The sequence below is a fragment of the Aphis gossypii genome, chromosome 3 (assembly GCF_020184175.1).
Source record: "Aphis gossypii isolate Hap1 chromosome 3, ASM2018417v2, whole genome shotgun sequence".
NCBI classification, from domain to species: domain Eukaryota; kingdom Metazoa; phylum Arthropoda; class Insecta; order Hemiptera; family Aphididae; genus Aphis; species Aphis gossypii.
In genome coordinates, this window is record NC_065532.1 from 35,993,414 (window position 1) to 36,016,980 (window position 23,567).

The 23,567-nt window shown below is 25.8% G+C and overlaps 4 protein-coding genes across 11 annotated transcripts; 2 read left to right on the forward strand and 2 right to left on the reverse strand.

Moving 5' to 3' along the window:
* Positions 1-324: 324 nt before the first annotated feature.
* On the reverse strand, positions 325-9,036 carry LOC114119425 (vacuolar protein sorting-associated protein 54). 2 transcript variants are annotated; one of them, XM_027980973.2, is made up of 20 exons: positions 8,927-9,027; positions 8,685-8,863; positions 7,392-7,650; positions 7,167-7,289; positions 7,001-7,103; positions 5,707-5,885; positions 5,495-5,637; positions 5,120-5,219; positions 4,867-5,009; positions 4,625-4,754; positions 4,289-4,552; positions 3,792-3,868; positions 3,580-3,723; positions 3,296-3,491; positions 3,095-3,227; positions 2,822-2,915; positions 2,499-2,761; positions 2,196-2,376; positions 1,976-2,128; positions 325-1,856 (listed from the first exon to the last, which is right to left on the reverse strand). In XM_027980973.2, the coding sequence occupies exons 2-20, from the start codon at positions 8,771-8,773 to the stop codon at positions 1,724-1,726; spliced, it is 2,907 nt and encodes a 968-aa protein (XP_027836774.2). In that variant the 5' UTR covers positions 8,774-8,863; positions 8,927-9,027; the 3' UTR covers positions 325-1,723. The 2 variants fall into 2 exon arrangements, with proteins under 2 accessions (XP_027836774.2, XP_050058568.1); XM_050202611.1 differs by having other exon boundaries at positions 8,685-9,036.
* A 159-nt stretch (positions 9,037-9,195) lies between these two features.
* Positions 9,196-14,426, forward strand: LOC114119428 (uncharacterized). 7 transcript variants are annotated; one of them, XM_050202612.1, is made up of 6 exons: positions 9,196-9,388; positions 10,796-11,063; positions 11,132-11,231; positions 11,300-11,419; positions 13,517-13,651; positions 14,014-14,426. In XM_050202612.1, exons 2-6 carry the CDS (start codon positions 10,896-10,898, stop codon positions 14,235-14,237), a joined length of 747 nt encoding a protein of 248 aa, XP_050058569.1. In that variant the 5' UTR covers positions 9,196-9,388; positions 10,796-10,895; the 3' UTR covers positions 14,238-14,426. The 7 variants fall into 7 exon arrangements, with proteins under 7 accessions (XP_050058569.1, XP_027836782.1, XP_027836781.1 ...); XM_027980981.2 differs by having other exon boundaries at positions 9,201-9,388; positions 10,796-11,051; XM_027980980.2 differs by lacking the exon at positions 9,196-9,388 and adding an exon at positions 10,369-10,735 and having other exon boundaries at positions 10,796-11,051.
* On the reverse strand, positions 13,413-23,278 carry LOC114119426 (sec1 family domain-containing protein 2-like). The gene is made up of 12 exons (XM_027980974.2): positions 23,096-23,278; positions 22,760-22,971; positions 22,495-22,692; positions 22,088-22,189; positions 21,764-21,901; positions 21,521-21,702; positions 19,349-19,595; positions 18,920-19,045; positions 18,550-18,751; positions 18,363-18,465; positions 14,776-14,931; positions 13,413-14,629 (listed from the first exon to the last, which is right to left on the reverse strand). The coding sequence occupies exons 2-12, from the start codon at positions 22,946-22,948 to the stop codon at positions 14,434-14,436; spliced, it is 1,839 nt and encodes a 612-aa protein (XP_027836775.2). The 5' UTR covers positions 22,949-22,971; positions 23,096-23,278; the 3' UTR covers positions 13,413-14,433.
* On the forward strand, positions 16,215-17,679 carry LOC114119427 (cyclin-H). Its single transcript, XM_027980975.2, has one exon. The coding sequence runs from the start codon at positions 16,521-16,523 to the stop codon at positions 17,421-17,423; it is 903 nt and encodes a 300-aa protein (XP_027836776.1). The 5' UTR covers positions 16,215-16,520; the 3' UTR covers positions 17,424-17,679.
* Positions 23,279-23,567: the final 289 nt, after the last annotated feature.

The window sequence follows — 23,567 nt, forward strand, 5'->3', positions numbered from 1 at the left end:
AGTGTACAGTAGGTTAGTATTGGTAGTATTATTTATTGGGTACCTAACTATCGATTTCAATGCAGACACGACTTACATAGACAGTAATACCTACAGCAGATTTGCGTCCCCAAAACGAAATCCAAGTTACGGCGTCGAATTCACTACCAGAAAAATAAAAAATATACCTTTTTGGGATGCAAGTAACACGCAGCCGTATTAGGTAGGTATATAGGTACCTTCCAAATCATGAATTATGATCTAACCATCTCCGACCAACGAAAACATAAGTATGTACGGGTTTCGTCTTATTTCTATTCCAAAAACATACATACAGTAGCTTCGTACATTCGCATTGTTTATTTTAATTTATTAAAAATTAACAGCGATACATTACAATTATAGTACTTAATGCATATAATACCTTAATTTCTTTATGGTTATCACAGAATTAACTATATTATTAAAACGATACAACAAAATATTTGGTCATATTTATATACATGAATTATTTTGTGATTTGTTATTTATTTTACATTATTTTGTACAAGGTAGGTACCAACGTGATCATAAATTTAAACGTTTTATTACAATTAAATATAAATAAAACTACCGATACAAAAGTATTGAAATAATACAATACACCTATGAACCTATGTTTAAATTCCATATTTTATTTAAATGATAAAAACAAAATTTAGGTATCTTGATAAAGACGAACAAAGTAACAAATCATAATTGAGCGATTGGCAATTTTTTTTTTTTTTTTTGATTAGATCACAGTTGAACAATCAAAATTGTAGGTAGGAATCTATGGATATTTTGTTTGACAATATTTTATAAATACATATTATGTTAATGATTTATTATACAAGTATTTTATGAACTAATATACTGTCATTAATCTTAAGTACAACAATGCTATATTTGGATGTATAATAAATTGTAACATAATATAATATTGTTATAAATGCAAGAGTACTTATCTCATGCCCTCGTGTTTGAAATGAAAATGATTTTACTCAATTGGAAATTTCAAATTAGTTACAAATTTTGATAACATTATATCTTAACTTTAATTTTCATTAACATATCAAACATGTGGCATTTTTGATTTTTTAACTCAACAATATATATCATTCTGCTCAAATGAGTAAAAACTCATAGTCAGAATTATATTTATTTCATTTTGTTAAATATTTAGGAAGTAATAAACAGGAAAATGTAGAAAAATTTTAATAAAATTAATAATTATTAAAAACATAGGCAATACAATTTTAAGTCTCCAATATTATGCTTTAAAGGCCAATATTTTTTCTGACCAAGCATATTCAGTCTTACAACATGACACCAACTGACTAAAATAATGAAATACAATGTTGAAAAATAATAACGATTAATATTTTTATAAACATCCCAACTATGAAAAACCAATAGTAGTAACTAATACTATATAATAATAATAAACATATTTTTGTAATTGGTTGTAAGATTAAATATTAATGTATAACTTCACTAATATCATCAAAAAAATACCAATAAACCAGAAAAAACATTTAAATTCAACAAAACAAAATAGCTAATTCAATAAAAATATATGAAATGGACCATTAGTACATTGGTTTATTGGTAATTTTTATATTAATCAGTACATGGAATAACATTATTTTTAAAACATTTTTATGTTTACTCATTAAAAAATAGTTACAAATTTGTTCAACTCAATTTTTTCTGTATAATTTTATTAATGACTGTTGTTCGTTGAAAAATTTTCATCCCATATATCATTCATCGACTGCAATGCCATTTCTTCTTTAGGTAATGCATCTATGCTTTCTAATGACTTAATGTAAAACATTAATTCTGACGACACAATTCTAAACATTTTAATAATATAATAACCAATTAAAAAAATAATTATAACTAAAACTATTTAAACATTTTTTGTAATATAGACGAAATGGTTTGGAATAATAAATAAAAACATTTAAATTACCCGCGTAAAGGTCCGTCATTATTAGTGTTGTCCATTTTGTTTATGCATTCGTGTAGAATTTCTTTGAATGTTATATGTATTCGTCTATACAAGTATTGAATTTGAATTTTTGGCAGTATATTTGATATGGCCTCATGAAGTTTACATATATGCCTATAAAAATAAAACAAAAAGGAATATTAAAATTATCCAATTTACAATTAAGACACAAATTTCATACTTGCAAATAGTTTGAAATGATTTGGATGGAATAGGAGGTTTAGCTTCCCAGTTTGACATTTGCTGCATGATTATCTGTTTCACAATATCATGTAGTTTATCTTGTATGTCTTTGATGTGCTTTGTGATGTCGTTTTTAATTCTATTTAATATTGTGTTCACTTGAGATTCTTCTAAAAAATCTGGAATTTAATTTAGAATAAATAAATACTATAGAAAGTGTTAAATTAATTTGTTTAATTTTTTACTTGGTGTATTGATACAAACATAAATAATCAATAAATATTGAAAGAATGATAATTACTAGAAAAATGTGTTTGTATGTAAGGTATAATCCATAATAACAATTGTAAAGCTCTAAGTGATAGCACCAAATTAGTACATGTTATTTTCTTTAAACCCGTTTTGTTTGATATTGCTTTTGCTTGTAATACCAAATGATATGATCTAGAATTATACTCTCTTAAAATTTCGCAAACATAACGTAATAAACTTTGTGCGGCCAAATTTATCTCATCAGCCTTTGTGCAATACTCAGTTACCATTTGAATCAAAAGTAACACAGTCCTAAAATTATTGTTTGAATTATATTAGTCTGATTGTAGTTACAAAAAATTATATACTTACGCAACTACTGCAAAACTTTCATCATTTACCATCAACATCTGAGCTGATGTTTTAGTGGATGTCTTTGGTGATGATTTGGACATTGGAAATTGACCTAAACAAGTATTACACAACACATTTAGGCAAAGACCTATTTAAATTTAAATGAAATCCAGTTTGATAGTATTTTTTGGATTCAAATACATTTTATTTTATTTTATTATATTAACTTGCCAAAACTAATTTAATTATTCATATTAATCAATTATAAGATTAAATAATTAACATAAATACCAGTAGTTTGAATGTATTCAACTAAATTTTGAAAGTCTGATGGCACAACTTTTTGCCGCCAGTTTTCACTATCAAGAAGTAATTGCAGTTTGTTGATTTTTTCGGTATGAAATTTTTTAATGAAATTGTTAGCCTGGAATACATAATATGTTAGTAAGGATTATGACCTAATATTGATTTATTGGTATGCAAAAATACAACCTCTGATTGCATGGCAGTCTGTAATATTTTAAACCCAACATCTTGATTAGGACACACTTCTACATAACAATCACTTAAATGTTTTATACATTCGGACAATCGCAACAACTGTTTTTGATCTGATAAACAATAACTTCTGGATTCTTCATCTCCATTATGTTGTTCAGTTATATCATTTACTTTTTCACTCTCAGCACTAAAATGTAATTGAATAATTAAATTAGCATAATATTTATAACTTTATAAGTTATAATAACCATAATTATTTAATACAAAGCACATACTTGGCACTTGAACTTTTAGTAACTAATTGAGCATATTTTACAACAGCACACTCAGTTACTGAGTTTAAAAGATTTGTCAGCTTGGCTTTGACTTTGATATAATCTTCTTCAGTCAAGTTATAGTCAAATGATGGTTCTTCAAATCTAAAATTAATTTAATATTTAATGAATTAATAAATATTGGTCGTTAAATTTACAAGCTAATATCTTACTCGACAGTATTTTCATTATGACTATTCAATTTTTTAGCACTAACATTAAGAGCATGTTGCATGATATTATATCCTGCCTGAAATACAAATACATCAAATGTAATAAAGTTTAGTTGTATATTAACATAGTTATTCAATTTAAAATTATTAATTATTTTTATTAAAGTTGAAATTTTTAAATAGAATAAATAAGTTTTCAGAAGAACTAACAAATAATCAATAGAAACAAAAACAAAATTGAATATATTAAACATTATTAAACAATACATTTAGTTTATTAAATATAGAAAAATCAAATTTGATACATAATTTCCAAAAAGTAATGATTTAGACAAATTAATAATTCAAATAAAGGTATAAGAAAGTTCTTTATTACTTAACATTTCATGAATTAGATATTCATATAATTAATTAAAATTTGTAAAAAGAAGCTTAAAAATGTAATCTTTTATTACAATTATAATTAAGAAAAACTATTAAATAATGTTTTGACCAACCTTTATTCTTCGCAAAAGAAGAGATAATGTGTAAGAACAGTCTTCCAGCATATTTAACCACTCATTAGTAGTTAAACAGTGTAAATAACTTTCTAAATTTGATGACTGATTAATTTGATGATCAACATCACTATTTGCAACTGTATCTATAACACTTTTTTTAATTGCAGCACTTATTGCTGTTTCACATTCTTTGCTGTAAGCTTCTAAGAATGCCCAATTCTTACGTCGTAACATCCCCATAAGTGTTGAAAATAATTTATCCTAGTGAAAAAGTTTCCAACAATTAAATTATTAATATTATTATTGTATATTAAGTTTACGACAAAAACTTACTTTTTCCAAAACCTCAGAGTCAGTATCTACTAATGGACGATTAAGGTCTGCTGATGAACATCGTTCAAATTCCCCAGCCATTAGTGCATCTATCATTTTAATGATTTCATTTAACTCTGAAGTCAAATATCTGAAATAGATTTTGAAATATTGAAAATTTATTTTACTGTTTAAATGTCACTTCTACAAACAATGTTATAAATGTTAATAAAATAATAACTATAAATAATAATAATTAATACCTGAAGCAATGGACCCCAGAAAGTTCCTTTGATAATAAATCCTTAGTAGTATAAATTAAGTCTAAAGCAGCAACATAATCAGCAGTTGACAATAGCTGTTGTATTGTTGTTTGTGTGTGATATACTGTAGCCATTAATTTTAACTATTAACAAACAATATTAGATTAGAAGCAAGCGACAATATTTTAAATAAATAATGAATATTTTCATTTCATTATCATTCTATATAGTTATATTATTATTTTATTCATACCTTTTCAATAATATTGGTATGATTTAAAATGGTAGTTTTAGTTTTTAAAATTGTCAACGGTTTTGATACAAATTTTTCATCCACTTGTTTGATTCTACAACTAATTAAATAAAATATGAATTAGAACTAATCATTATAACAGAGCTATATAAGTAACAAATACTGAAAATACGAATTAAGACATTGTATTGAACATTTATTACGTTAAATTAATTGAATAATAAAACACAATAACTTCAATGCAATTAATTGGTGGTAAGATAAATAATTGTAAACTATTTAGTATTTTATAATTCAAATGTAATTACTAACTATTAATGTTTAAACATAAAAAAAAAAAGCTATTAATGATAATATTGTATGTTATGTATATACCGTAGGTTTTGAGCTAGTTGTATTGAAAGACGAATTTGTTCCATAAGAGTATCATGTGATGTCATTGTATGAAAAAATTCTTCTGATTTTGAACTTACCTGTTGTGCAATTTTTACCTCTACTGTATCTAAATAATGACTCAACTAAAAAAAAAAATATTTGAAAAACATCAAATTCAATTAACACAACACAAAACAAATTTTTTAAATTACCTTTTTCTCGTAAATAGATTTATCAGATATCCTAATATTAGCTGTACCAACATTGACATGGGTATCTGATGTAAGGAATATATTAGGGAATACGGTAAATAACGTTTCACGTTTACTGAGATCAAAATCAGGCTCCAAAAATATAGACGGAACGTCAGATAAATCATAATTGACCCTGTCTAAAAAATAATTTAACATTCAACATTATATAATTTTGCTTAATTTAGCTGCAAAAGCAATTTAGTTCTAAAATAAAAAATAGTAATAAAAAAGGGCACAATAAAAAAAAAAAAATTCAATATGTTTAGTTACATATAATTTTTCATAATATATTCATTTGAGTCATAAAATAACCAGCCACTTCAGCAATTGCAGAATGAAATTATTCATCTCTTCACTGATTAAAAATATGGATGAAATCAAAAATATCAAGTAATTAATTTTTAATTTTTTTTTTTTGTTTTTAAAATCAAATACAATCATTGTTAAAAATAATTATAATACAATTTGATTAATTTACTGAGGTACACCATAATAAATTCCCTTTTCATTGCTGAGTATACCATCTCCAGTTACCATTTGTTTTCTGTTATCTAAATATTCTAGATAGTTTTTGAACCATTGCAAACTTTTTTTAACTATGCCAAAACTAGGCAGTGTTCTGAGTAATTCATTATGATCAACAGTATCAAAGGTTTTTGCTATGTCTAAGAAAATCGCAATTACCTTCTCATTATTGTCAATTTTTTTATAGATAAATTCAGTAGCTTGAAAAAGTGCTCCAATCGTACTTTTACCGGGTCTAAAGCCAAATTGGTTTTTGGATAAGAATGCATTGCTTTCCAGGTAGGATAAAAGTCTGGTTTTAATTATTATTTTTGAAAATTTTTTTGAAAATTAGAGAGTATGGAAATAGACCTATAATTTGACAAGGTTTCTTTATTACCTGATTTGAACAATGGTTTAATAATGACAAGTTTAAATTTTTCAGGAAAAGTACCATTTTTTAAACATAAATTTACTATTTTAGACTATATAAGACCCCTCCTATAAATATATACATGCCCAATGAAATATGTATAACACTTGAGTCATTCATTACCTATAATATTTTCCATCTAACTTATGAGTTCCAATAAAAAAAAAAAATCTTTATTATAAATTTGTATGATTTAATTACTATTGAATTAATAATATAAATAACAAAAACTTTGTAGAATTAATTTTTATGGATAAATAAATTAGTTTATTTCCCTAAACTTGTTTTATATACATATTTTGTTTTCATTCTTACCTGTTGATTTAGTTACACGTAAATTCGGAAATTGCTGAAGGATTTCAGAAGGATAATCCTGTTTATCTTTTTTCTGCTGAAGTTCCACCAGTTTTTTATGTCGCTAAAAATGAATGTACACATAAATATATATTAAAAATATTGAAAAAATGAATTTATTCCTTACTTTTGGTATACGTTTAAGATAAGTTTGAAAATATTGAGGCCTTATTACAGGTAAGTGTTGAGGTGGAGGAATTGGACTTGTGTCAGTGAATTTATCGCCCCATGTCTTAGTAAAGAAATCTTTCTAAAAGAAATTAAATGTAGGTATTTCAATTAAAATTAATTTTTGTTTAATAAACATATAGGTATAATTTCAATTTTAATAAGTTAAAAACCATTAACATACAGATCGAGGCCGCCTTGGATCATTTAAAACAGTAGCAAGACTTTGTGAGGCTGAGTAAAAATTCCATTCATCTGTTGGCCGTTTATTATCTGATGTCTTACGATAAGGTACAACACGATTAGCTGATTGAAAAGCATGGTTTTGTACAACGTGTATTTTGTAATCAGATTCATTAGACTTTTTGCAGCAAACTCTAGTGGCACCATATTCACAAAAGTACTGACCATCTTTTCTTCTACTATGCACATCATACAAGTGTCTATAAATAGTAAGATATTTTAATGTAATAATGTATTAATACATCTCTATTTATAACGACAAATAAAAATTAAATTGATTTAACTACCAAATTTTAAAATTTTACATATTGTATATCTAATACATTTCTATCTTTGTATTGCATAATATAATAGTATTTTATCTACAATAAGTTAATTGTTAATAATAAATATGAATATTGTCATTGTCGTTATTGATAAATTATTTCATCTTGGTATGATTTAATTAATTCCAGTAAATTTAAACCATAAATAGATAATTTCTATTTAATCTAATAATGTACCAATAGAAATAGTTACGTACATATGAATAAACAAGCGATTATATATTTTTATTGATTTTATGAACTTGTTACATAGTTCAATAACTTTGTAAAAATTATGTTCATATATCTACCAAAAAATGTAACTAGATATTGCTTAGTTAAAAATTATAAAATAATTATGAGTCAATAAAATATAATATTTGTTCACAATTTTCTACAATAATTTACTCAAGATTTTACTATATAACAGAAATCTATTTGAAATTTCCATCATAAAATTAAGTATAAAAAAAATTTACTATACAATTGTTTGCATAACCTTGAGTATAAAAAAAAGTATTAATATTGCTACAATAAGATTCAAGGTATCATATAATTTCATATAATACTGACATACAACAATATCAAACAAATATAATATAGGAAACAATTTTAAACCTATATTTTATGACTCACACCAAGCTCAAAATACTAAGATAAAGCTAGTGATTTATACTGTAATACAGTGGGCCAAACTCTATTTTTCAGTATAAAATATCAAATGTAATTGTTTTAACAGGTTTATGGTTGGTAAAAGGACTGTATTAATCATTTACGCAGTGTAATTATTAATTAACAATGTCAATATTAAGTACATAATTTATGTAAATATAACTGCAAATGAGAAAAAAAAGAGGATATGTGTTAATACAGTTATTGTATAAAATAACTGACAATTGGATGTACAAATCTAATATTAACAAACTTACCGTTCAAATTGATGCAATTGTTCAAACGTGGCATTTTGGCAAAATCTGCACTTCTGCCAGATTGGTTCTCTGGTCACAGCCCTATCCATAATAACACCAATACCATATTTTATGATTTTATATGGGTGTACAATAGTCTACTGACGTTTGGTCAACAGGTGGACAAATAACTCGTCGCCCTAAGACGACATTAATTCTGTAACACTAAAATTTAAAAAACTACAGGAAGTAAATCAACATACCGATTTTCAAGAAACAATGCAGAATACTGTTAACGTTAACAATTAACTCGAAATATTTGTGGACATAAAGTATATCTGTGTTTGTGGAAACTTGGAAATATTGTCAAAATGTTATCAGTGACGTCGAATTTTGATAACAACAAAAATCGATAACGGGTATTACACAACTTAACACTTATCAGTTTACACTGGCTTATCAGCATTCATTCACATTAGCCACGGACTAAGATAGTAAGATAGTCTTATTATTTATTAGATAGTCTATCTTAGTCCGCGATTATTGCTAATGTAATTTTCATAATATCCATTCAGCAATATTCAAAAAATATAAAATAATAAATACTACAGTTTATAGTTTTTACTTTTTAAACATTATGTAGACAAATAGTTGAGGCCTTGAGGGTTTACGTTACAGAATAGCTGAAGTCGAAAATTTAATCCATGTTTAGACGTTTATAAGAGGTATCCAGATAATACACTTAATACCGCATCAGTTGTAGAAACTACCATAGCCATTAAGCCATTTTTACTTATATCTACCTACTTTTTAAGTTTTAACTGTATGGACAATAGTAAAATTAGTAGTATAACATAAAACATTATTTATATATGTAAGTTAAGATGTATTTAAATGAAAATATTAACTAAACACATTATAACTTAACAAATACGTAATATATGTTTTTCAAGTATTAACGTTCTATGCATATTATTAGTCTTACTCCAGCTATAGACTCAATACGTATTACAGTACTACATGTCTACATTACTGCGTAATCGTACGATTCGTACGTTCGCCTATGAGGATTCTTAAAAGCTCAATTTCGCACCGATACCCTTTTAATTTCTTCTTTGAAAACGTCGATAGTTGGTATATCTTAATTTAGATGATTAATACAGTAATTGCTCTGTACATTATGGTTTGCGGTTGAGGTTTAAATTGCGTATAATGAAGACGTATGTGCCTAAAAATATTTATACTAATTTATATGATTTATTATTTTATTAAACACTTTAATATGCTTAACGATATAAAAATAATTAATATAATTAATGCAATATACTTTATACGGCACAAAATAAATTAAAAAAGGTAAAATTAAAATTATTAAAAATTTCATATGGACATTTGGCTAGTAAACTAGTAACACAGAATAGAATAATGTATTAATAATATGACTATAGTCGATATAATTTATATCTTAGTTCATGGTAGTCAGCAAAGTTACATAGGTATTATTATTATTAACATCACAATAATAATATACTGCTATATGATAATACTGAAAATAGTGGGTAGGTATTCAGAACATGAAAATCTTCACCTTCTTGATTCCGAATTTGAATAAATCTTTATCATTTTTCATTTTCATATCATCATAAGATTATAATATATTTTGGTGATTTGGGAGACACTATGGAAGTTAGTATGGACCTGTTATCAATTGCTACTTGTTATTGTTTGCTGTTGGGTCTGACTCATTGAATATTTATTAATCATTATTGTATTTAACTTAGGTATTTGGTTCTTTCATCTTTGGTTTTGGTAGTTACTACTTACTGCTTACTATCTGCTCATTTATGTTAATTGCTGCAGTATAGTATAGTCAGTGTAGACTATTGTAGTTGTTTGTAACGAAATTACATTCATTATTAATAACAATTAACAATTGACAATAATTATTAAATAACTATATCAATAGTGTTAATAATAATTAACTATGAAGTAGATAATTAAATGTATTGTCCAAGGTTTTCATATTTTCAACATGTTTGCCTTGATGTATATTTTGCCGGTTTTGGAATAATGTAATTACAATGTTGTCAGAACTCCTGTTGTTTATTGACTTTTTGAATTTTATTTTACAGCTGAAAAAAATTTAGGATGAATATTGCTGACTGATTATTATATTAATATATTCATATTTAAATTTAATTTAATTACTTCAACCTACTAGACGTCTAGACCATGTCTGTAGAAAAGGAAGAATGTGAATTGGAACAACTGGTGTCTTCTGATGAAGAACCTAGACCAACAGATATTACACAAATTACACCTCCAATTACACCCAAGCCTCCCCCAAGAGCACATTCCCACTCGGACAGCCGAACTAAGACTAGCAACGTAAGTGAAAAGGTGATTTTAAATTACAGTTTTAATATTTTTATTTGTTATTAATACTGTTTGTTGATTGTAAAATGTAGTCACTTTCTATTGAAAGTCAAAAGAACGAATGCCACAAATCTACGGCCAGGTTGTCAAGTAATTCATCCATACAAGATAAGCCACAAGCCCAACCATCCAGTATGCATTTAGTAGTATTCAAATTTAAACAATATAAAATATTCTTTAATTTATTTGTATTGCAAAAGATACAGGTGGCACAACTCGCCTGATGTGTGTTAACGAGAGATTAGGACGCAGTTCTTTACATGACTACAAACCACCACGTCCGCCACCTCCAAATTTTAGTAAATTGCAAAATAAAAAAGGTTAGTTCAATCTTAAAATTATAATAATTGATTATGAGTTTTTTGTATACTTTGTTTACATAAGTATTCCAATTTCATTGCTATTACCTTATACTGATTATTATTTGTCTAATCCTACATAAGTAGTTATACACACAATATATACACTTGTAGAGTATACTATATGTTGGCATTTATAATAATGTGGTTCACCTAAGACTAAACCTTATTGACTTAGATAATTGAAGTATTGAGTCTGGATAATCTTAAAATATTTTTACACTATTATCACCAAGTAGATTTATTTTAATTTAACTTGAAGTAAATACTAAATAGTTAGGTACTTGATAGTAGTAAAATGGTAGTAAAAATTATCAAATAAAAAACTTAATGCACTGGTTTAAGAAATAAAAAATAAAATAAATTAATTTCCAATTAATGAAACACATCATATTATTCTATTATAATAGAGCCAAATCCAGATGTAAATAAACTGCATTCATATGTTTAAATTATTAATGTTAAGAAAAATAGACACCTATTTAAAAATTCACCTTTTAAAAACTAACATTATATTGAATGTATTGAAAAAAAATACTTCTAATCTACATTATTCATCAATCAAAGTACAATTTCTGTGGCATTGAAGTGTTAAGCTCTTAAAGGCCATAATTTCTCAAAAGAATATTTGACAACCCACTAAATAACATTTGTAATAAAATAGTTTTGTATTTTAATTTTATTTGCTTACTTGAATCGTAATTTTTCATATAAATTCTCATCGTTTTTTTCATTCGTGATTTTTGGCTGAAGTATCTTAATAATTATTTTTAAACTTATTTATAAGATAAAAATAATTAATTTATAGAAATATTCCTATTAATAACTTTAAAAATAAATGCCAGTGATCAATAAATCAGGTATCTAATACATTTTTTTTTATGTTTTCATTTTAATGCATGTGAAGGTATGTAACAATTATTTAATTATTCAAATAATTATTGTGAAGTAAATTTCAAACTATAATTTAAAAATTCTAACTTTATAAAAATAATGTATTAGTTTCAAGTCATGCTTTTATCAATTATAACTTAACAAAGATAAATATATATTTTTAAATCCAACACAATAAGCCTTGTACCTGACAAACTACCAAAACTAATAAATAATATTCTTATATTAAATATTTTTAGTTTTTAAACTGAGTGTCTAAGGGATATATAATTTAAAAAATTAAAATACATTAATTGTCTGAAAACATTATGAAGAAAGTAGTTTCCATAAATTCGGTTTTATTAAAAAACTACATTAATATATAATAGTATTAATTATTTTTATGTAATCTGGCAAAACATATTCCTTGAAGTATATATTTTTGTTTTGAATGGAAGATAAAAAAAAATTATAATGAAATAATTTAAATGTTATCAAATCAAAGCAGATTCAATTTTTAATTCATTATTTTCATAACATTTTTATCATAACGTCTTATGGGTTATGACTAAAATAATTTCTTAGTATTATAAATTATGTTTTTTTTTTTTTTTTACTTGCATTAATTAAAAAATTTCCCATAAATATTGTTCAGGCTTTCTATAGTTAGGATTTATTTACAATTATACATAATTTAATATTATTATAATACTGTTCAGTATCTTGTCAAGTGACTTTTAACTATGGAAATGATACTTATTAAAAATCTTCATTTTATGATAAGAAATGTCAATAATAAATACATAATATTATTAATTAATTAGCTTATGTAAATTGGTAGCTATATAACCACAAATATGTGACATATTTTATGATATAAGTAGGTACACATACATTACAGCACTGTTTTTTTTTTTTTTATTATTATTACTTTTCATCACACCCATCATACGTTCTTATATACAATCATACTAATACATAATATATAACTTGACCATATTGTACATTATTAGAACATATATAATATCACTTAAGCATTTACCTACCCATTTTCAAAAGTTTTATATTTTATTATTTCAGCTTATTTATTTTTGTTTTTGTTTTTTTTTTTTATATATACATATATACATATTTTGTGTGTTGGTTGCTTTTGTTGTTGAATCCTGTCCCATATAAAACACATAGTACTCTCTGAACAAACTATGGATAGAAGTTGCCTACATCATTGTTTTTTGTCAGATGTGACCGATGTCAGACAAATGGAGCAAGCCCTACAGCAATTACTTGAAGATTTTCACTCAGGAAAATTACGCGCATTTGGTAAGCAGTAAAGAATATCCAATAATAAAAACAAAAATCCCGGCTATTAAATTTAAATTAAAACTAGTTGGCTGAAATGTTCAGTCTACTAATATTGCTTGTAGTATTTTTTATTAACAATAATTTATTTTGAAAAAGTGTTTCATAACAATTTTTTATATTTTACAGTTAATTCTCATTTTTATAAATACAACTTTAAAAAAAAAAAAAAAAACAAATACAAACACCGTATAATTATGATTAACAAATAATAATAATAATTTTTAAATTTATCTAATAAAACATTAAATAAAGTATAAATATTTGAAATAGATATATTATCCATTTATAATATAATATATAATACATTTTAAAATATTTAGGTAAGGATTGCAGTATGGAACAAATGACGGCTATTCGTGAACAACAAGAGCATTTGGCATGGTTACATTTTGAACTTGGTGTAAGACAAGACGGATCAAATCCGCTCAGTGAACAAGGCATTGCCAAAGGTACCGAAAACATGCACTCCCTAATGGCTAGTCTAGAACAGTTATCTTTATCCATTGAGAAATTACATTCATTCAGTAATTCTACGTCTGATTAAAATTTAAAGCACAACATGTATGGTGAACAACTGATTTTTATTGGTACTAGGGATCATTGACTATAAAATGAATGGGATTGTACAAAAAAAAAATTAATATTGCTCATTTATTCATTCCATGAAAAATGTTATCAATTAATTATGTTTTTTTTTCTTGTTAAGTTATTAAATAAATATAGTGAATTTTTATGTTTGACTAAACTTGTTTAAACAATGAGTGCAATGCCTCGAATGGTGACAACAGTCTAGTAGATCCTATACTCACTCTAATACCACAATTTTTTGTTGCCTCACAAATTGAATGTACTTCTTGCCCACTTATGCCACCAATGACAAACACAATCAAATGGTCACAGTCCAGTGGATGCTTGTTTACGGTGTTAATGATTTTACTGAGGGAAGAAAAAAATATGTTATCATAAAACAATATTCTTGAGTAAAATCTTAGATTTTAAATCTATTTTATTATAAAATCAATGAACTATTATGATTTTAATTATTACTAAAATATTAAAATAAAATGTTTAACAATACTCACTTAAAACCAAGTTTTAGAAAATCTGTTATCCCATCAGATTTAGTATTTAAGACTGCTAGATTAGGTCGCATTGGACTACACACATCATCCATAAGCTGTTTGACAAAAGAACTGTAAACTGCTGGCACGTATGGATTTTCTCTTAAAAAGAGTTTTCTATTGAAAAAAAACGAAATATAATTTATTAATATTAATTATTTGTTACAAAAATATATTTTTTTAATTTATATGCATTCTGTTATAATTATCTTCTTATTGTTATTTTTAGGTATATGTAAATTCTTATAATATAAATAATAAATACTAATAAAATAAATAAGAATAATTAATAAATAGTTTGGTTTGAGATGTATACTTAAAAATAAAATAAATGGTAATTTATTAGTTACTTAATTTTGCTTATATCTAATAAATTCTTATAATATTCTATAAGTTTACTCTAGATTTTCAGCTAATAATTAATGTGTTATTTTTACAAAAAATCATTTTTCTGTTCATGTGTAAAAATATTCTTTACATTAGAAAAAAATCTTTGGATCTACCATAAAACAAACAAATTCTTAACTAGGCCACTGCTATAGATTACCAACAGACTACAGTAGGGAAAGATAATATTTTAGTTATTATAAGGACAAATGTATTAGACTTAGGCATACTACTACATTTAATTTATTGGTATTGTTTATGAGAGACAATTAAATATGTATCTAACAACTAAATTGATTTGTTAAAAGAATTTTTATAATTATAAAAGAAAACCTATTCCTAATAGTGAACAATGATACATTTTTGGGGACTCTAAGATCATGATTTCTTCAAGACACTGGGCTATTTTCAAAGGAATTTAAACATGTATCCCTTTAAAGATTATAAACAGGGCAGGATCTATCCATTGCTTAAAATAACGCCATATCCAGTGAACACATTATACATTGTTTCTATTCTAGTAACGCATAGGTACCATACTAAAATTGAACATATGTGTTTAGTACTTTAAATTTTGTGTATGTAGCTTAAATATTAAAGTGAAATGACTTATTAGATTTCAAACAAAGGTAAGGAAATTATCGGTCGTAATATACCATTTACTTATCGGTTTTTTACAATATATTAATTTTTAGGCGAAATATAAGCATTTTTAAATATTAATGTTTTATTTTATAATCATATCGCTAAAAATTTTAAATTTTGTAAAAAACCGACGAGAGAATACAGGGACAGTCACAGATAAAGTTCTTTAAATTTCACACTTAACCACTGTTGTTCAATCGAATATTGGTATACCTAAACCTAGTAGATATACAGAAAAAAATTCTCTAAATATTCTATATTTCTATTATTCTTATATATTTTTTTTTTCTATATTTATCTATTCAGTCTCAGACCTAAACGGTAATGTGATAAAATATACACCATACACGTGTATAACGTAAATATCTCCCTTGTATAATTTTGAATTATAAACATAAACATTTTCTTATCAAGTTTAGCGTTGTTATCAGCAAATTGAATTTTGGCGTAGCGTATGACTTTATTATGTATACACTTTCACAACTCAAAATACTAGTGATCCGCCGTCCGTTGTGATAATAAACAATAACTGAATCGAATTAGAATTAGTTAAATTCAAATATGAATTCTATATTAAATTAAAATCAATATCTACTTAATAGCAGTAATACATGAACATTGATTATTTTTGTGTGTTCTGGTGTTCACTTTATGAAGTATTGGAGTAGAAAAAAATGTTTCCGACTAGCACTCAAAAAACGAATTGGATATTCAAAGACGAGTTGGATTTGAATGCATTGCGAGAAGACGCCAACAAGAAGTTCGTCAACAGATTCGGGTCGCACATGAGTCCCGATGAACGGAACACATTTTTTTTGGATGCCAACGAAGAGCATATTATACAGAAATGTCACGAATACATGTTAAGAGATTTTTGTCACAAATTTCAGCCGACCATGCCAAAGTACGTATTTGCAACTGCTTTAAATTATTTGAAACGATTTTATCTGTACAATTCAGTCATGGATTATCATCCCAAAGAAATTATGGTTACATGTCTGTTTTTGGCGTGCAAAGTTGATGAGTTTAATGTATCACTAGCGCAGTTTGTTGCCAATATTAAAGGTAACCAATCGAGAGCAACCACAGTTATACTGAATAACGAGTTGTTTCTTATGGAACAAATCAAGTACAATCTCAAAGTACACCATCCATTCAAGGCGATTGAAGGATTCCTTCTAGACATTAAGACTAGAACACGAATGTCCGATCCCGACCGTATGCGTCCTCATATTGATAGTTTCATTGACAAGTTACTATTTACAGACGCCTGTTTATTATTTGCTCCATCTCAGCTGGCGCTAGCTGCTGTATTACATTCAGCAAGTCAAATTAAAGAAAATTTGGATTCATATGTAACTGATTTACTATTAGGTGAAACAGGGTCTGAACATTTAAAAGATTTGATAGAAGTTGTACGGAGAATAAGAATATTGCATGTCAGAATAGCAGATGATCATACAAAAGAATTATCACGTATTAGCAAAAAATTGGATAAATGTCGAAACCAAGAGAACAATCCATTCAGTGAAAAGTATAAAGACAGAATACAAGAAGCATTAAATAATTCTTTGTAGTTTCAATTGTATAATCATTTTGGCATTATTGTGAAAATCAAAAACATCATTTTGTAACACTAATAGGTGTGTTAAAGTTCATGATTTAAAATTAATAAATAATTTTTTTTTCTAAATAGAGGCACCTATATTGAATAAAATATAATTTGTTACATGCAATAAATTATTGATATTTTTCTTGTATTATACTAATGTTCAACATAATGTAATACATTACATCCTAGCCTTAAATAAAACCTGTACATTTATGATAACATTACTTTGCTAAATATGACTTATGTGGAATATATTTTGTTTATTTTATAGTACATAATTCAAATTTAAACTATTATATTATATAGTTTAATATCAAATATACCTATACGGCTATACTTTATTCTAAATAATAGTATGGAAAATGTTGGTCATAAAATACTTGGTTTTTTTTATAGTTGTATAGTTATGAAAGGTGCTAAAACCATAACATATATAAAGATAGATTAAGATTTAAGATACAATTTTTTTATTACATGAGCTAACCTTCAAATATAAATATCAGTAGTAAAATGTGCTCTATTACTAGCAGTCTTCTCGTTTAAATACAGATCCAGCCGCAAACTAAATTGTCTTACCTATACAACTCTTAATTTTTAAATTTATTTATATTGAACTATTGGTGGGAGTAGGGGAAAAAATAAGATGCAATCAACTGAGATAATAAGACTATAAAACTAATTTACAGTTCAAAAAATGTTGTATAAAGATCTAATAAATTCAATAATAAAAAAAAAAACTCTTACTTTGCATCACAACAAGTTTTTGATTTAACTGGTAAAGTCACTACTTATTTAGCTTATTTTATAAAATGCCAAATTAAATAATATAAATTAACTAATAATTAATAGTTAATATATATTTGTTTGTCTAAATAAGTAAAGCAATGGCAGTATAAAAACCTACCTGTATTGGATAAAATGCTGTCTTGATGTTTTTATTTGTTTTAAAATAAAAAGGAATTTTTCTGCAGCTTGCTGACAAGCTAGTAATGTACTTATTTTATTTCCTAAACATTAAAAAAAATATATTTACATATATATATATATAATGTAAATGAATTGGATATTATATTAAATTTGTTTTTGTGTACCTATTAAATCATGAGTTATATAATCTGGTAAATATTCAAAGTCTTCAAAAAAGGCTTCACCAACAACGTTTTCTAAGTCTATTTGATATTCTTCAGACATTACAATATCTTCATCAACTACTGAATACAATTGAACTAGAATACATAATAGAATTTCTATAGTCAATTTTCTGTCTTTCCTTGTTTTAAACAATTTGCTAACCTTGTAAAAAATAAATATCAACAGAAAAATATATTAAATACATACATATACTAAAACTTTATATATTTGGTAACTTATTTATTTTATTTTATTGTTTAATTTGGAATTTATACTTCAATGATAAACATTATTATTATATTAATAACTCACAAGCCATGGTCAACTCACTTGAATTAAGATGTCAGAGTCACCTTCCATTGAAATATTCTGCAATAATAGTTTGCCAATATTTTGAGCAAGTTCAATTTTTGAAAGATTTGGAGATTTTAATGCAGCACAAATACACAGAACTTGCTAGAATAATATATAAAAGTTAAAAATTAGTGAAATTACCAGTGTTATTATAAATAATATTAACAAATGTGTTACTAAAATGAGAATTGAATTTTGTTCAAAACTTTTAAATTACTTTAAAAGTAACTTATGCACAAAAATAGTTAACATAAAAAAAATAATTTTACACTTAAGTTATTAAGTGAGCATTTTAATTTCCTAAAATTATTCTCTTTTTAGTAACAACATAGGTATTTAATTTCTACATGATATTGTATATATAATATAGAAATTAATACATTATTTTTTAAATATAATATATACTTGTTTTAAGTCTATTGATTCTTTACTATTAAACTTTTCATCTTCTAAAATAGTTTCTAAGAGATGAGGTGTAATCCTTGATATAGTTCTTTTAATAGGTCCAGAACATTTTTCAGTTAATGTAGTTCTTATGCTAGCCAATAAATTCTTTTCGGTTTTTGTTAATAACCATTCAACTACTGGTGTCGGTTTTAATGTAGGAGCTAAGCACATTGGTACTTCTAACTGTTCATTTATTGACTTGTATCTTAAAAATTAATAATAATATTTGTATTAAAAATGTTTTAATGTTTAAAATAAACTTAATATTAACTCAATATTTATAAACTTCATTACAAGGATATTTAACTTTAAGAAATCAAAGTTGTCTAACAGCTTAATATACATACACTGGATTTAAAATTACTATGGATCAAATTTATTTATGTGGAAATAATAATAAAAAAAAAAACATTTCATTCTTTTCAAAAGAGGTTGAGGTTTAAATATGAAAAATAATATTGGGCATATGGCCAAAATTGCCACACTTCAGTGGGATAACTAAAGGAAGGAGAGGAATGGAAAGTGTTGATCATCAAGGCCCCATACCAAATATAATAGTCTATCTCCGTATTTGATAATAAATTCCAAAACAAGTATCAAAATCTTAATATTTTGAACAAAGATATGAGGTATAACTAATAAACTAGACTGGAGAAATGATTTCTACGTTTGCCAAATCCAAAACCAGAAAATAATTTTCTAAGGTGAAGACAAATTTTTAAAACTATTAACAAATAACAATACAGTTTTTTTTTTATTGTATAAAAGAAGTACATAAAATGTGTCATTTTTAAATAACTATAAATGACTAGTCTTATAAGTTGTAATTTGTATTTGTTTTTATGAATATAATAAGTTGACATTTAGCTAGAAACAGTTAGTTACAAGTGTATAAGTAACAAATAAACACATTATTTTAAATTGAAGCTGTAATACTAATATTATGGTTTGGTGTTGGCTAAACGGGTAAGATATTATCTACTTATTGAACATTATTCATTATTTTAATATTTTATAGTTATTAGTTGATAGACAAAGGAATCATAAAGTCTGAAAGAAAACAATAATAAAACATTCATACTATATTATAACTTATAAGTGAGCAGTGTTGAACTTGGTACTCTGAATTCTAATGCACTTCATAATAATAACAAACAATAATTTTGTAACAAATACATTTTTAGGTTTTGTATTGTTTAGAATGAAATTTTAATAAATAAACTTTGCCAAAGAAAATTCAAGAGATAAAATAGCTCAGTATAACCTCATTCTTAATAAATAAAAAAAAGTTAAATTTAAAGGCTTCAAAACTCATGTTTAGTTTGCTGTGAGAGAAGTTTTCTGATTAACTAATTTTGTTGCATGGCGACCAAACCTACACCCACCTCAATCTTGCAATTTGACACCATTTGAAATTTTGAATCAAACCCTGTTTGAAACCACAACATTTGTACGATCTTAAAGAAGAAATGAAAGGCTCCGTGCAAGAACGAAATAATTCAATTTTTTTTGAAAAATGGGGTTTTGGCCGTTTATTATCAAGAAAAAAATTACGACTATATCTGTACAAGAACGAGACAACTTCAATCATTCTTACGGGAAATATAAAGTTAATGGAGTTGTCTTGTTTTTTTTTCAACTAAAAAAACCAGGTAACTCCAAAAAATTTAGGTTAATATTAGCTCTCATCTCAAAGAAATTAAGAAAATCAAATCAATTACTACGGAATCTTTTCTATCGTAATTTAATGTATCTAAATTGTTTTTCAAATTAATTGTATCTTTATTTAAATATTTTTAAAATAACTTTATCGTTTCTTGAAAAGTTTTGAAAAATGGAATTATCTCATTCTAGCACGTAGACCTTCAAATTTGACATGTTCTCTAAAAACCTGATGGGGCAATATGTGATTGGGTGAAGATATATTTCATGGACCCAGTGATTGCGTGTAGGGCTTGTAGGGGGACCACATTTCCAATATTATTTTTTATGTTAAAACCTCAAACTCTTTTGAAGTAAATGATATGTTTTTTATTATTTTTATATAAGTAAATAAATTTGATCTATAGTAGTTTTAAATCTGACATTTTTTTTTTTTTTGAGACATCCTATATAAAATGTTTAACATACTTTTCATCTTGTAATAAAGGTTCAGTTATGACTGCTACATCAGAACATGTGTTAGGAAATCTAGGCAGTAACATATTAATTTTATCTAATGGACAGCTAGATGCAAAATCAGTAACTACATACATATCCACTATTCGATCAATAAGTATGACATTTACTCGGCTAGATTCTGCATTAGAAGTCTAAAAAATAAGATATAAAAATAAAAAATAAATATATACAATTGGTAATAATAATGCAAACCTTTTGAATTTTTGAAAAATGATGAAATACAGCTTCACTTAATGGTCCAACAGCATAAAGATCATGTTTCACATTCAAATGATTAAATATGTTATTTAAAGTTGCAGCAATTTTTGGTACATAAGCTTCATAATTATTCTAAAACATAAATACATTAATTTGTATAAAATACTTTTACAGAATTTCGTAAAAAATAAAACAATTAAAACCAAATGGTACCAGTGGTGGTGTAACATATCTTAATAACACAGTGGGTAAATAAAATGTTGTTATTTCGTAACTAGAGCAAATTTGCACCACTACTGTTACATTATTGCAACATACCTCTATCAACAAAGGGATGTCTTGTAGATGAGGCACTAAAAATAATGAAGGAGACAAACAAGTCAATGATATTGGTATATCCATTACGTCCACTGTACCATCCTAAAACATAATATGATAAATACAATAGCAAATGTAAATCAATATTTTATTAGTGGCATTGCTATACAAGTATGTTATGGAAATTCTAAACAACAAATTCTACCAAATAGGTAAGTAAATATACAGATACACAAATGGATAATCAAATAATCAGTTAAATATTATTGAATAATGTATATAATAGCAAAATAAGAACAGACATTTCAGAAGCTTAATTAAATTTAAATAAAAAACAATTGGTTAATTAAAAAAGGGAATAAATTAATTGTATTTAAATATAAAATTTAATTCATATAATAGATTACCTCGTACTTAGCAGAAATAATTTTGCACAGTTCATTCTCCAATTTTTCAACACTATATGATTCAAACCCACAACCAGCAACAAAACGACAATATCTAAAATTACTGTTATTCAAAACATCTTGGACAATCGCTACTGTCAGATCGTCTACAGGTTTTCCAATCACTAATAAACACCTACGGTCTTTTGGGTTGGCACTCTGCACAAGTAAAATAAAACATTACAATTAAAATATTATAGGTAAATCACATGGGACATGGTCTCACCTCAAATGATGACAATTCCTTGACACTTTTGGCACCAGCTCGATACAGAAGTACGCATCCACCATGCCAGTGCAGTGACTCGGCGGCATAATCATCCAAAAACACTGCTGCCTCACGAGCGTATTTGCACACTTCGTTCCAAGACCAATCAGCCATCACAGAAAATGGAGAATCCACATTGAAAGCCATTGAGTCCTAAAATTGAACACTTACTGCAAACAGAGAACAACAAATCAGCTATATAATGTATTAGACAATATGATAGACCTTATGATATTGTTGTCAGTAGTACATTTTGATTGAGAAATGTTCAACTTGGAGACTGCGATTACTTACTGTACTCAACGATGCGACAATCCGGGTCCAAACAATATTGTCCGTCAGACGTAAGGCGATCCTGTTTGAATTTCACCATTTAGTGGGTACACACAACCCAAAATTATTGTTATTTTATATTTTAGTTAGCTTATTACATTTTTAAAATGTTATCGATATTAAACGTCACGAATTATGGCACATCTTATCACATTTAACGTGGTCTTATCAAATAATAATATTTTTATCAGATGATCTATAAATATTCTTATTTAGGTAGGTATTATAAATTTAAAACAATTTTGTATTTTTTTTTTTATAATTATTATTTTTCCCGTACTCCCGTAGGTACCTAGGACGTATCTACTTAATACTCCACTCAATAATCTTAGTTATAAGATTAGTTATAATAATCTAAGTTAGAAGATAGATTCTTCTAAGACCCTGCTTTAATTAACTATTATTTATAGAATAAATTATTAACGTTTTTAAT

What these genes read in the sequence shown, in the direction of transcription:
- LOC114119425 (XM_050202611.1), bottom strand. Translation starts at nt 8,773, where the DNA reads ATGGATAGGGCTGTGACCAGAGAACCAATCTGGCAGAAGTGCAGATTT. An exon ending in CAATTGCATCAATTTGAACG is followed by an intron (nt 7,651 to 8,684) that starts GTAAGTTTGTTA and finishes TACTATTTATAG; the next exon opens with ACACTTGTATGATGTGCATA. An exon ending in CATACAAACACATTTTTCTA is followed by an intron (nt 2,377 to 2,498) that starts GTAATTATCATT and finishes ATTAAATTCCAG; the next exon opens with ATTTTTTAGAAGAATCTCAA.
- LOC114119428 (XM_050202612.1), top strand. Translation starts at nt 10,896, where the DNA reads ATGTCTGTAGAAAAGGAAGAATGTGAATTGGAACAACTGGTGTCTTCT. An exon ending in CTAGCAACGTAAGTGAAAAG is followed by an intron (nt 11,064 to 11,131) that starts GTGATTTTAAAT and finishes TGTAAAATGTAG; the next exon opens with TCACTTTCTATTGAAAGTCA. An exon ending in GCCACAAGCCCAACCATCCA is followed by an intron (nt 11,232 to 11,299) that starts GTATGCATTTAG and finishes GTATTGCAAAAG; the next exon opens with ATACAGGTGGCACAACTCGC.
- LOC114119427 (XM_027980975.2), top strand. Translation starts at nt 16,521, where the DNA reads ATGTTTCCGACTAGCACTCAAAAAACGAATTGGATATTCAAAGACGAG.
- LOC114119426 (XM_027980974.2), bottom strand. Translation starts at nt 22,948, where the DNA reads ATGGCTTTCAATGTGGATTCTCCATTTTCTGTGATGGCTGATTGGTCT. An exon ending in CCTTTATTACAAGATGAAAA is followed by an intron (nt 19,596 to 21,520) that starts GTATGTTAAACA and finishes TTAATTTTTAAG; the next exon opens with ATACAAGTCAATAAATGAAC. An exon ending in CAGCATTTTATCCAATACAG is followed by an intron (nt 14,932 to 18,362) that starts GTAGGTTTTTAT and finishes TTTTTTCAATAG; the next exon opens with AAAACTCTTTTTAAGAGAAA.